This window comes from Cervus elaphus, chromosome 18 (assembly GCF_910594005.1).
Source record: "Cervus elaphus chromosome 18, mCerEla1.1, whole genome shotgun sequence".
Classification (NCBI taxonomy): Eukaryota; Metazoa; Chordata; class Mammalia; order Artiodactyla; family Cervidae; genus Cervus; species Cervus elaphus.
This window is the reverse complement of record NC_057832.1, coordinates 89,476,791-89,490,832: the sequence shown is the minus strand read 5'-3', so window position 1 is coordinate 89,490,832 and position 14,042 is coordinate 89,476,791. Positions and strand designations below refer to the sequence as shown.

The following is a 14,042-nucleotide window of genomic DNA, read 5'->3' as shown; positions in this document are numbered from 1 at the left end:
GAAAGAGAAGGAGCCCAGTATTTTCATTTGGCCATGGTTCCTCTTGGGGTCAGCGCCCCAAAGGAAGCACCATAACCACCGTCTCAGGGAAAGACTTAGAAATGTGCTGTTGATCATTATTACAACCAGCACTGAATTTAATAGCTCAGTCATCATGCTGTTCTTAGCTTGGTTAGATTTCATGAAATTAAAGTACACACAGACAAAAGTGGCTATTGATTTCTCTTTTTAATTATTATGCCCATTATGAAAAAGAAAGTACAGAATTCAAGTAGCTAAGCTGGCAGTCCCAGAATGTGTGGCAGGGAGGGTCAGGGTGATGTCTGGGGGGTGGTGCTGAGGGAAGAGATGGGGAGCTGCCCGCTGTGTGCAGGTACAAGGACTTGGAGGCTGGAGGAGCTGATGAGGTTGTAGGGATAGGGTGGGGAGAGGATCCCCTGGACCAGTCCTGGGCACTTTCCCTGAATAATGGCAGAATTCCTTGTTAAAGAGGAAAACTGTTTGCCCAGTGGCTTGAAAAATCAGTACACAATAATAGAAAAATGTACCCATTATGTAGATGATGAAGGAGAGTTGACCGTTTTAGGGCACCATCAGAAAATCTTCCAATCGCTGAAGATGTCTGTTCTCTTAAACACGCAGAAGGCGATGATGGAGAAGTAGATCACGCTCTTGAGGAGGAGGAGGAGGTAGGTATAATAGGCAGAGGTGCTCGCAAACTGCAGCTGCAGGGTATCTAAGAGAAGTCCTTTGATTAGTTAGGCCTCGTCTTTCAAAAGGATAAAAAAAAAGTGATGGGGAAACATGTCCTAGTTTGAAGAGTCTGAGCCATTATATGTTGTGCCTCAATGAGATTCCTCTAAGGGGTACAAACCAGGGAAATCTGTTGGTGTTTATGGTGGGAGATGGGGGGGTGGCTAGTAAAGAGAACATTGTACAAAATGGAATAAACTGTTTAATCCAAACTGTCTGAAAGTTTAGGAGCTCATGCCTCAGTCACCTGTGTTTTCTTTAACATCTCTCATTGTGGCTAAGACATCATAGAATAATTGTACTTATCTCTTCTGAAATCTTGCAAGATATATAAGATGCCAAGAAAAAATAACAACAATGATGATGGGTCTGACTTGTCCTCAATAGATCACCAGGTCTCTTCCTATGAAAATGTTCCTTTTCCACACTTCATCTCATAAAGTCAGAACTCCAGAATCACTAGCACTCGATGTGGAAAGGATCTCAGGAAGCGATGTATTCATAACTCACTGCCCTCAGGCAACGTCAGGTGTTAGCTGAGTTCCGGGCCCCTTGATACTGGGAATGGAGGAGGGATCAGTTTAGAGCCAGAACTTCTAAATTCACCTAGAACCATCATGTAGAGAGAAGGGGCCACCCACTAGTACTGATTTCTGTGCTAGCTAAATGGATACCCTATAGGGGGCATTCCACATATGTGAACTTATCTCCCAATTAACTGAGTTGAGTGCAATCGTACCCTGTTGGAAGTTAAGGAAACTACTGTCCAGAAGATATAAGTACTTTACCCATATTCATGCAATAACAAAACAACTGGTGTTAATGTCCATCTGTGATACTCAGAAGCCCATGCACTTATACACACACCGCACCTTGCTCTGCACCCTGCAGAGGGTCCATTCTATCTCAAAACCTTGGCTTTGGGATTCTTGCTCTATGCCTGTATCTTAGAGGTGGAATAGAGAACTGAGTAAGTGTGTGTGAGTCATTGATTCAGATGTGTTGGGCTGAATTCCCAGATGGAGACATGTGACTTCGTATAAGGGACTTAATTATTCTCAGCCCTTTGGCCTCATCTGTAAAGTGAGGAGAAAATGCTGTACCACATCAGGGGAGTGTTAGGAGGAGCAAACATAATATTTAGGCAAGACATGGCATAGCACCTTGTATATATAAAGCTCTCAGTAAGTGTCAGTTCGTGTATTAGCTACTAGCAATCACCAAAGACAATTAAAAAAAAAAAAATCTACAAGAAATTTGAAATCACATTTCCCCAGTTATTAGAAACACAAGCCACACAAATGAAGGAAATCCACTGTTGAGATAATTCAGAGTCTATCACTGCACCCTCTAATTCAGAATCATCTCACATCAAAACCAGCATTTACAGTGTTAAGATAACTCCTAGGAAATGAGGATAGATTTACTTAAAAAATCACTCAGTCCATTTCTGCAATATCCAGACATTCTGGTTCTTCCACCTTAAACCAAAGAAGTTCAATAGTTAAATTTTTCCAGAGGAAAAAAATGTGGTAGTGTGACATAAAGGCAAACATAGACAAAAACTTACCACTTTCTTTTTTCATGCAGGCCTTTTTAGCGACCTCTACAAAATAAAAGCAAGTATTAGTGAATTGTTTATATCCATTATTTGACAGTGTGTGTCTCTGTGTGTATCTGTAGATAGACAGACAGGCTGATAGATTCTTCCAAGGGAGGAGAAAATCATTAAAAATAAGAGCCCTACAAATTTAAGAACAGATGGTCTGATTTGACGTAATTCAGTAGACCTAACTTATATGTGGTTTTCTGTATGTGACTATGTTGAAGTTCATGAAGGGGACATTTTTCTTCTCCTTTGTTACAATCAGAAGGTGATATTATTATCTAAGAACATCTTTCCTGGTGGCTCAGATAGTAAAGAATCTGCTTGCAATGCAGGAGACCTGGTTTTAAACCGTGGGTTGGGAAGATCCCCTGGAGAAGGAAATGGCAACACACATCAGTATTCTTGGCAACACAGTCCAGTATCCTGGAGAATTCAGTGGACAGAGGAACCTGGTGGGCTACAGTCCATGGGGTCCCAAGGAGTCAGACATGACTGAAGAACTAACACTTTCCCTTTCAAGACCATCTTATTTTCCTTCTGTATTCATAGCTTCTAACACAGTGTCTGTGTTCAAGAAGTAAGTGTTCAAGAAATACTGTCAAAAAGACAAATCGTCAGCAAAAGTGACTGTTCTACTGTCTTAAGCACCCACTGCTTACGTGAAGGGATGCTCTCAAAAGGAATGCCTCCAATCCTAGAATCCACAACAGAATCTCACATTTGAAGGAGTTTGGCTTAGGTAAATTTCACACCTAGTCAAAAAAAACAGCCAAGCCTTTCCAAGTCACACATACTCCAGTACTCCCAACTCACATATGTGATTTTCTGCTGTCATGGAATTTATGGATATTAGGATAGCAATATAATGCCTGGAAGATTCCCTGGATAAGAGAATGGCTACCCACTCCATTATTCTTGCCTGGGAAATCCCATGGACAGAGCAGCCTGGTGGGTTACAGTCAGTGGGGTCACAAAAGGTCAGACACAACTGAGTGACTAACTGACTAACTAATAGCTAGTGAGTGATTATTACTGTGCCAGACATTTAATAAAATAATATACATGCATGATCTCCTTTAACTCCCCAATGACACTGTGAGTTATATTGGGGAGGTATTCAATGTCACAAAAGGGGAATAAAAGTTAGAGGATAAGTCATATCAGTGATGACAGAGTATAGTCAGATGTTGGTTGTGGGGGAATAAATGAGATAAACCATGTGAAAGTTACTTGTAAAAATAATCCATCGAAATACAGAGAAATAAATCTCTAAAGAGACCGTATAATTTCACCATGTTATTCACTCAATGATGGCCATCAAAAACACCTTTTCCAGAGTTCTTAATTATTCTTAACAAATGAAATATTTATCATAGGAGCTCAGCATTTCAGTGCAATTCTTTCCAGGATGGCGAGAGAGACCAAATCACATTACTTGTTCTTGACAATATAAAACTTGACGTGAGAGTTGTATTTATCTAAAGTGAAAAAAGGCAAGTATTCATACAAAGACAAAATTTCTTTAGAACGTAATAAACTGTTGGATGGAGGGAAGCAGAGACACAGAGATTGTTTGGGTTTATCCTTTTTATCCTAGATGGTTTTTGTCCACATGATATGGTTCTGGTGTGCTGTTTTACACCCTTGAGACCTTTTTTTGGTTCACTCTAAAAAATGCATTTGGGATACAGTGTCCCCATTTTTCAGAAGTTCACTTTTTACCACTTTGCTTTTACAAAAGATCTGTATAAGTACCTGTTTTTGCAAAGGAATCTGAAGAGGATTTTCAGTTTTATGAAGAAAGGCTAGAAGCAAAAGTAGCATTTAGTGTTTGTTTTGCAGCCAGCCGTGATAGAGGCAGTGGGCACCCCCAGCAGCAAGGACAGCCTTGCCAAGGAACTGCATTCAGCATCTCAGCATCACATTGCCACGGCTCTGAACTGTGTCCGCAAGCATCTGTGCTTTATTTTCTTTCTTCTATATATATAGTTTTATTTATTTATTTAGGCTGGACTGGGTCTTTGTTACTGCATGGGCTACTCTCTAGTTGCGATGTGCAGGATTCTCTCGTGGAGTGCCGGCTCTAGGGCACATGGGCTCAGTAGTCGTGGCTCCCAGGCCTTAGAGCACAGGCTCAACAGTTATGGAGCTCAGGTTTAGTTACTCCGTGACATGTGGGATCTTCCCAACCCAGGGACTGAACCCATGTCTCCTGCATTGGTAGGCAGATTCTTTACTACTGAGCCACCAGGAAAGCCCTGTGCCTTATTTTTTGTTTACTTCTTGTGCATTTGTTAGCCAGATGTGTCTTCAGATGAATGCTTCTTCATTTATGCCTTTCAGCTTAGGAAAGATTTCATAGGAACAATCTACTTTTGGGTAGAAGCTAAACCTGTATAAATGTTGGGGTAAATCCCAAGAATGAAAATGCTAGCACACTCAAGTTAGATGTTAAAATATACTTAAGAACTGTCTTTAATAAGTCTTTAAAAACTCTTTCTTTTTCTTACAGTGAACTTATTATAATATTAATAAAGATCACTTATCACCATTCATTGACTGAGCTAAAAACAATAATGTAAAATTTTTTCCTCATAAAATCGTGTGAGTATCCTAAGTTCTCTTTCTCAGTCATCACTGGTCACAAACGTGGATCAGATTGGTTTTTGTGTGCCTTCAAGATCATGTCATTGATTTGTGCTTCCGTATTTATTTTTATTTTTTACTAACGCAACAAAAACAAAAACAAACAGAAACTTCTAAGAAACAACATTAGGAGTTTAGTGTAGAATGACTTTGATAAACTGCCCTTATTAGCTATGTTGCTCTGAGAAGACCATGGGAGGCATTTATTTCAGAAATTAAGTGCCAAGTAAAATATATTATGAACTGGAACAGCTCTCCTTTATATGGTCATCATCACCTAGAACTTATTATTCCTATTTTCCCCTGAATATTAGGAAAATCAAAACCTAATAGGGTATTTAAGCCCAAGGTTATATTAAATTTACTTTGTATATTTGCTTCCCCTCTGTTTCTTAGGTGTAGAAACAGAAATATGGGGTTGTTTCTGTAATTGTACTATATTTAGTTTTAGAATAGGATGTAAATAAATCCAATGAATATATGAATAAATACCACAGTATTATGTTTTGGAAAGCAAGCGTTTTCTCGGATGTTACTTCATCTGCTCTTCATCACGGCCCCAGGACAAATCCAAGGCAACCACTCAAATGTAATTTGATCATTGGACAAACTAAGGATCTGAGAAGATAGACTTACTTCAGAAATTCGGACTGCTGCACAAAATCTCTGTGCAGTTTTTTTTATGCTTGGTTCCCACTGCTTAAAAAGGCTTCCTAACCACGGAGAGAAGTACAAAATGATTCCTTCTTATGGGCACTCTGGGGCCTTTGGTCTGTTAGGCAAATACTCCGGACATTAAGTTCCAAGTCCAGGGAGTTACAGGACCACTTAGAGGGCGAAGGCACATCCAGCCCTCTGCCTGCATCGTGCGGACATGTCCTGCGTCTGCATCAAACGGGCTCCTTTGGGACATCATGCCCAAATCACGAGTAACTCTGAGTGATTAGGGAATGAGTATATTCTCTTTTGGAGAAGGAAATGGCAACCTGCTCCAGTATTCTTGCCTAGAAAATTCCATGGACAGAGGAGCCTGGCGGGCTGTAGTCCATGGAGTCGCAAAGAGTCAGACTAAGCAACTGAGCAACTAACACACACCTTTAACTACAAAATTTTAGCTTAAGATAGTAGGTAAAGCACAAATCTCAAAAACCCAAGGCCATAATAAACCAGCAGCAGTAATTATTCTACTTTTTGTTGAGCTACAATCTGAATTCCTCATAAAAACCACCATTTTGTCATTTAATAACTCATTATTTCTGGGTTATATCTTGAGCAAAGCAAGACTGAAGTAAGAGTGACTTTACTTGCTGAGTAGAACTTTTCTGGAGGGTATATAGTTGTTCTTATTTCTGATCAAGTAATACCATCAGAAATGGAAAATCTTTCGGTGTGTTTATTGAATGCTAACTGATAGGTACTTTGACGTGTGTTGTTTCATTTAATCTGCACAACAACACTAAAATATATCATTGTGACCTTTATATTTTAGGTGATCAAACTGATCTGAGAAAGGTTTACTAAATTTTTTTCTTTTTTATGTTTCAAAGTGAAAGTGAAAGTCACTAAGTCATGTCCGACTCTTTGGAATCCCATAGACTCTACAGTCCATGGAATTCTCCAGGCCAGAATACTGGAGTGGGTAGCTGTTCCCTTCTCCAGGGGATCTTCCCAACCCAGGGATCAAACCCAGGTCTCCCACATTGCAGGCAGATTCTTTACCAGCTGAGCCAGCCAATACAATTTAGTAGGACATTTAGGCTATCATTAAAGGTAACAACATTTAAGATGATTTATATTTGTTTTCATTAATGCTTGATTGAAAAGGTGGGGTAGTTCCTTTGGAAAAAAAGTATTATTGGAGGTTATATTTTTTATGATCTCATACCTTTTTTAACTGAAGAAAAAAGAATCTCTTGATCACGTCCACCTTTGTTATTCTCGTGTTTGACAATACATACATGTTCTTTATCCATTGCCTTTTTAGTCAAGGTCAGCCAGCTGAATTTCATGTATGTGTCATTGGTCTTGATGATATCTCCCTGTTGGGATTCCAGAATTGTATTGCCATTCTTTTCTTTCCATTGTACCTTAATAGCATCAGGGAAAAATTTCTGAAGAAGGCAAAGATGTGTTCCAGCCATATGGAGTTTTACTTCCTCAACTGAAGGGAAAAATATAGTGGGCTTGGGAAACAAGTCTCCATCAAGCCTTCTATCTGTGGGGGGAAATGGAACAGAATTGAAAAGAATTATTAGAGAAACATACATGTCATGTGGTTTGGAACAACTTAGCTTAGAGTGAAAACGTGAAAAGCTGCCAGTGAATTAACTCTAATCATGGCTTTTCATCCACAGTAGATGATGAGGTACCTATTATTGTTTTGTTTCAATGGGAAGAGATGTTCAAAAAGTTATATCACTTGCCCAAAGTCACAGTTTTTCAGAAGCAGAGGCTCACCCACATCTTGGCTTTGGTTCCTTTTCCACCTGCTAAGTTGGACTATGACTTAAAAATGCCCCATATCAATGCTTGTGATATTCATAAACAAATTAATTTTCTTAAATCTCTTTTGTTCTATTATAGTGGAGACTGTTTTTAAAGGGATGGGAGTAGGTTATGGGTTTAGGGGAGGAGACCAGGTAACTTTGATGGTTTCTCTACAGGTAAGAATCTTTAGTTGCTTCTAAACTACTTCCCTTTCCTATATCAGGTTTTGTAACTTATGGTCTCTTTGGCCAATTAATACATTCTCACATTCTGCAAATATGTTGACCCTCATTCTTCATTTAACTTATTCTGGGATATATCGTACTTATTTTAATTCCAAAATAAATAAATGTCAGGAGAGGTTATCATTTTAAAACAATATACATTCACTTGTATTCATGGGAATCTATGTCCACATGTACTTAACAATCTAAATTGAACTTTTAGCTTCAAATGTGGGTCCTATACTCAGTTCTGAAGTGAAGTTCTCCTAACTGATTGACAAGTTTATACAACTTCTCAATGTCACATCAGAACCACTCTAGACTTTCGAGTGGGGCAATATTAAAGTTTCACCTCTAAATTATTTACCGTGTCTTGAATTTAGAAGCAAAACAATATTTTCAGTATTTCTATTAAAATAAATTATTTTTAGAAATATTTTTATATTTATCTTGCCAAGTAATGCAGTTATAGAATTTTGTTTTGCTTTAAAAAGTGTTCGTCAGGAACACATTTTATTTTGGAATTTCATTCGAAGTTGAAGCATAACTAAGAACACACCATATTTTGACTTTCAGTGTTTCCCCTCAAATTTAAATCTACCTTGGGCTGCTAAACTGTTTACGAACTAAAATATTTTTTGTTTACACCTGCTGAATGAAGTGTATATATAGAATTAGTGTCACATTAAAAGTTTTGGCTCCCGAGTTTTCTTGTAGACATAAAGTCAAGGTATGTAACAAAACATCACAGTTTGCAAAAGGTGTCACTTGGATGCTGGAATGTTCTTGATTATATGCTTACTGTTAATATAATAAATGAAATTTGAGGCTTAGAACACTTTCCAATTTGATCTTCAGCTGAACATGAATGCTTTGCTGATATTATCTTTTGGCTAACTTGCATTTAGTTTAATAATCCAAGGGGCAATTTCTTAAGAAAAGAAGCACTGGATTTCTCCTTTGAGAAGAAATGGAAAAATATTCTTGATAATTTCTGCCTGTGTGGCAAAGGTCTTAATTTCTATACTAAATCAGTCAGCAAGCAATCTTAATTTTTTACTCATGCTGTAAATATAATTAGCTTACAATGTGCTTAATTTCATACATTTCAGTTTTAGCACAAATAATATTTGACTGATTTTAATAAGACACTAAATATTTCTCCATCTGTATATGTAATTTGTTGATCTTGATTTATGTGTTCTATTTTTTCTTGTCATATTTTTAATCAGATAAATATATTTCATTTATATTTAAATAATAATTTCAAATTTATGACATTTCTAACTACATCTATTTGACTTTATACCTTGATCATTCTCCATAAAAATTTAGTTTTTTTTTTCTGATAACTATAAGCATGAAGCCCAAATTTATGGGCTATAAATTGAGGCAATAAATTTTGGTGTAGATATGATATCAATTAAGAAAAAGATTAAGATTTATTGTCTTATATGTGCATAAAGTGTTCATAGTCTACATTTATGAACAAAAATAAAAAGCAAACACATTTTAATTTCATTTTTCTTGTTAAGTGAAAACAATATCCCCTAAAGAGAAAAAGAATATATCTAAATTCAATCTTTTGTGTGAGTGGACGGTAAGATAATTCTTCATTTGAGCAATTAGAAATACAACTGTATTTGCTGGAGAACATCTGTTCTGTCAATGCAATAGACCGCAAATAACTCCATACTGGATACAACTCTCTTTGAATAGCTTGTAGTCACACTATCCAGCACCCATGATAAGTAAGTCAACGTGCAAAGTACTATATTCACACTATCTCATTCAATTGCAGTAAAACCCCTGCTGGATACATATTGTTATCTCATTTACGGATTAGGAAACTGAAGCCAGAGTATCATCTCCAAGTTCACATAAGCAGTAAGTGACGGATCCAGAGCTCCAGCTCAGCCAAAGCTACACTCCTTAAAAACATCCTTTCATCATCAGAAAAGGAAATGTGTCAACTCACAAAACTTACCTGTAGTAATAAACTTTGGCCTTGGGCCAAACACCTTCATAATTACATAGTTATTAGTACTTCGTACAAGTCCACATGGACACATAGCTGATTCCTATCGCAATACGTACATAGTGTTGTCTCTGCTGGCCTTTACTATGCAGATTCGTTTAAAAATCCGTTCCAATCTACATCTAAACATCATCAAAGCCCTGTTTTCTCTAAACATTCTTAACTATTACTCCAATTTAATTTTTTCTTCTTTTCTCTAGAAACTTGAAAAATTTCCATTCCTCTGATACATACCTGTGACTACAAGTTTTGTCCCATCGCCGAAGACTTTTATGTCTCCACAGTGATTCAACCCATATCAAAAACTGTAGACTAATTTAGCATCTCTGATTTCTTCAGGTCTTAATGTAACTATGACAGTCTGCTATTTAAGTGCATGTTTAGAGTCTGAACAAAATTTTTAATGAAATGTGCGGGCAAAAGGCATTATTTCTCAACTGTTTTTGTATTGACATAATTTTTAACTTTAAGGTGTAATTCAAATAAGAAATTAAATATTACACTTGAATATTTGACTTTTGTACGTATTCCTGAAAGCTTGTATGTTCAAGTTGCAAAAAACTCATATTTAAAAAACACATTTTTTGTTTCCAAACATTTCCACTGCAAAATGAGAGAGCACCTTATATTCTAATATTTGAAACTATGCTTAATACATTTAGCCACTTTTAGAAGCAGTTAATAATTAGTCATAGAAACTGAGAATTTTTAAGTACTATTCGTTTTAAACTGGCCTAAGATGAGGTGGTAATTAATACATTTATCTGTACTCCTGATTTCATAAAAAATTCCAGTGAGTAATATTTTGAATTCTAGAGAAGGAATTGACTTTTTAATCACCTACCATGTCCCAATATTTATGGTAGGTAATTTTCATTTTTAATTTCGTTTCATCCTCAGAACATTAACTTGAGATGGTTGTTACATAGATGGAATGAATCAGTGGGAATATATCAAACTGTTAACAGTGATATATCTATATAAAAATTTAATTTTTTCTTTGTTTCTGTATTTTTCAAATTTTCCCCATTATGAGCATGTATTGTCTTTATAATTTTTTAAAGCAATAATCAATGAATTAAAATGTATTTGCTAAAGGATCGTCATACATAAGTGACAGATTCAGAATCAAAGTCTATGTTTTTCCCTCACTACATGTTACTAAAAATCATTTTCCAGGACCCTTATGAGTTATAACTGGTTCACCTTCATTTAACTGGATTGCTATAATTTACATTGAATAGAGTCAGTTGCAAAAAGCAGACCAGAATGTTGCTTTCCAATTTACAAACCTCATTTGTTCTTATGATCCCAACTACTAAAGAAATCAAAATACATAACTTTTTTCACTTTTCAATGCTTTATCAACTTTGCAAAAATTTTTAAAAACTTTCATTTCCATGGATCTCATAGGATAGGAACATCCTCAAGAGATGTTCCCCATCATCCAGGCAAACTTTTATCTTTAAGGCAAATGAGGAGGGAACAAGTTTACTGGATTGAATTTAAGGGGGAAAAAATCCATCTTAAGACATTCTTGAATATGGTCACAAAGTTAGATATCTTGAAACTTGATATTAATCATTCTCTGACTAAATAAGTTAAACAATATTAGTCCAAATTTTCCTTTGGTTGTTTCTGGAATTAAATTAAAAACTATCTAAGAGGTTTGAAATTTTCCAAGACCAAATGAATCTAATGTATCCACCACTGAGGGACTCACACTTGGTCTAACTGGCTAACTCTTGTCAGTATCCTCTCTACTAGGTCAGGAAAAGAACATACTCCAAGGACCTGGATGGAGTCACTGACCTCTCCAGACATTCCCCGTGCCTGTTCGTTACCAAACGGAGTAAACCCGAGAATTCTGAGCCAGCACCAACACTCGAGCCTGCAGTGCCTGTACTGCCTACCTCCCATCCTGACCTTAGTACAGAATTTAAAGAAACTTTACCTGTAACAATAAGTTGTGTTCCGGAACCAAACACTTTGATGCTCTGGCCACCTGTTTGCACTACCTAAAAGGCCTTTACAGAAATCTCCCTCTGTGCCTGCTCTCAAATTGTGCCCATATCTTTTCAATATTTGTAGAAATATATAAAAATTGAACCTGCTAACATTAAATAAAGATGGACCTCAAGCAAAAGCACGTTAGGTACAAATGATCAAGAACTGAAAAACTGAACCCGCTCTTACTGGGCAGCTTGGGTTTATGTGGTCCCATTTCATTTCACATACATTAGAGAGTATGATTTCATCTTTTCTCACCATTTTGTCTAAATCTTCTCTCACCATTTTGTCTAAATCTTCTAAATATCCTCCCTTTAAAGTGTTTTCATGCATAAAATCAGTTCATGCTTAGAGTATACAGTAATATTTCTTTAATTTCCAAAGCTGAACAATAATAGGAATAATATATTTGAGTATTTAGATGTATATTTGTTACATTTTATAGGCATTTTGTGATATATATGTTTTAAGAGGAAAGTATCTGGGTTAATTCTAAAGTAACTTCTTTCCAGAATCTAATTCTCATCTAGTAGACAAAAAAAGTTGTTACAGACTGTGAATTTTTAATGATGATCTCTTAAGCGATTCCTTTGCTGAAAGACTGCTCACCTCTACCTAAAAATAACCTTGTGGTTTCAAGAGCATTGAAATAAAATCCTCCACTGCTCGTCAGAGAATTTTATTCAGCCTTGCATTTCTCGAGTATTTGGTATCACATTTTCTGCACTATTTTAAAATTTTTATTTTATTTTGGAGTATAGTTGATTAACAATGTTGTGTTAGTTTCAAGTGTACTGCAAAGTGATTCTGTTATACATACACATGTATTTATTCTTTTTCAAGTTCTTTTCTCCTATAAGTTGTTACAGAATACTGTGCTATACAGTAGGTACTTGTTGGTTACCTGTTTTAAACATAATAGTTTGTATTTGATATTTTTCATTCCTATAATGACTGGAAAGGCAGCTCTAAGTTATGCAATTTAGCAAATTTGATGCCATACAAAAAGAAATCTGAGTTGAATGGTGTCAAAATGACTGATTCTATAAAAATAACCTGAAAATCAAACCTTGCATATTTAATAAATGTATATTCAATATGACTTACATGATCTTTTCTGGGAGGAAAGAGGTCATTTCATTTCCTGATTAGAAGCAGAAGCATTGTTTTCATACACGAGTAATAATATAAATTATGAATTATTGCTAATTAGCAGTCAATTACAGAATCCTTTTAAAAGGTCAGAATATAAAAGATTAAATATTCAGAATATAAAAACAGGATGCTTCTCACATCACTTAATGATCCAGGCCATGCACTTAAGAATAGACTGTCAGATTCCAAACTTCACCACAGTAACTAGTCATGTACTTTATTTAGGCAAGTGCCTGAACTTCTCTCAACCTCAGTTTCCCTATCTATGAAATGGGAATATGAGAATTTCTATTGAGGAAAGAGATAAGGCCCTAAGACTACTAATCATGGTGTCTGGCCTTCAGTAAACAGGAGCTGATATTATTATTCTCTTTAAAAAGGTGGTCTGCAGCCATTTCATTAAAATCTTCTAACAAAGTACATGGATTTTATATTGCTTAGCTGTGTCCAATATGGATTTTATATGCAATAATCATTTTATCCATTAAGAAAGGAAACAAGCTCATCAGTTCAAGACTTCTTCCTTCTCTGGCAGCCACAGGCCATAGAACATGGGGCTCAATCATGTTGGAATCTATAATGATTTTCTGCTAATCAAGAAACTCTTTGAGTGTTGAAACTTGTTCTGTCTTGTGTCTTGTTCACCTTTTTATCACCAGCATCTAATACAGAAACTGCCCTCAATAAATGTTTGCTGAGAGAATAAGCAAATAAGGATGTCCAACCATACAGACTCTTTTCATCGACTTTGGAGCTGAGATGGCTCATGGAGCTTACAAATTCCATGAAACTGGTCCATATGCAGGCTATGTAACAAGAGATGTGACTGCATAAATTTCAACTGACTTCAGCCTCCCTCTAAGAATTTAGAGTAATAAGAAGTGGAGTAGTAAGAAGTGGGATTTATCTATCATCATTTACTATAATTTTTTTCCACTGCTGTTAAGGATGAGCTGAAAACCAAAAATGTCCTTTTTTCAAGATATTGGGAGAGAGAAATACTGTGTTGACTTATAGAGAAGAGATAAATTAGAAAACTGTTTCTCACTTAACAGTCCATTTATTAGAAAAGAATTTTGAACCAGTAACTTATACCAACAGATTACAGACATAGTCCTCA

General features: G+C 36.1%; 1 gene segment (V, D, J or C); it reads right to left on the bottom strand.

Annotated features, from left to right (window-relative positions):
- Nucleotides 1–209: 209 nt before the first annotated feature.
- LOC122674293 overlaps nucleotides 210–14,042 on the bottom strand; it is a 52,398-nt gene continuing 38,565 nt past the window's right edge. Inside the window, 3 exon segments of the C gene segment in view lie at nucleotides 210–736; nucleotides 2,324–2,359; nucleotides 6,894–7,223. Of these exon segments, the coding sequence occupies nucleotides 594–736; nucleotides 2,324–2,359; nucleotides 6,894–7,223 (509 nt within the window).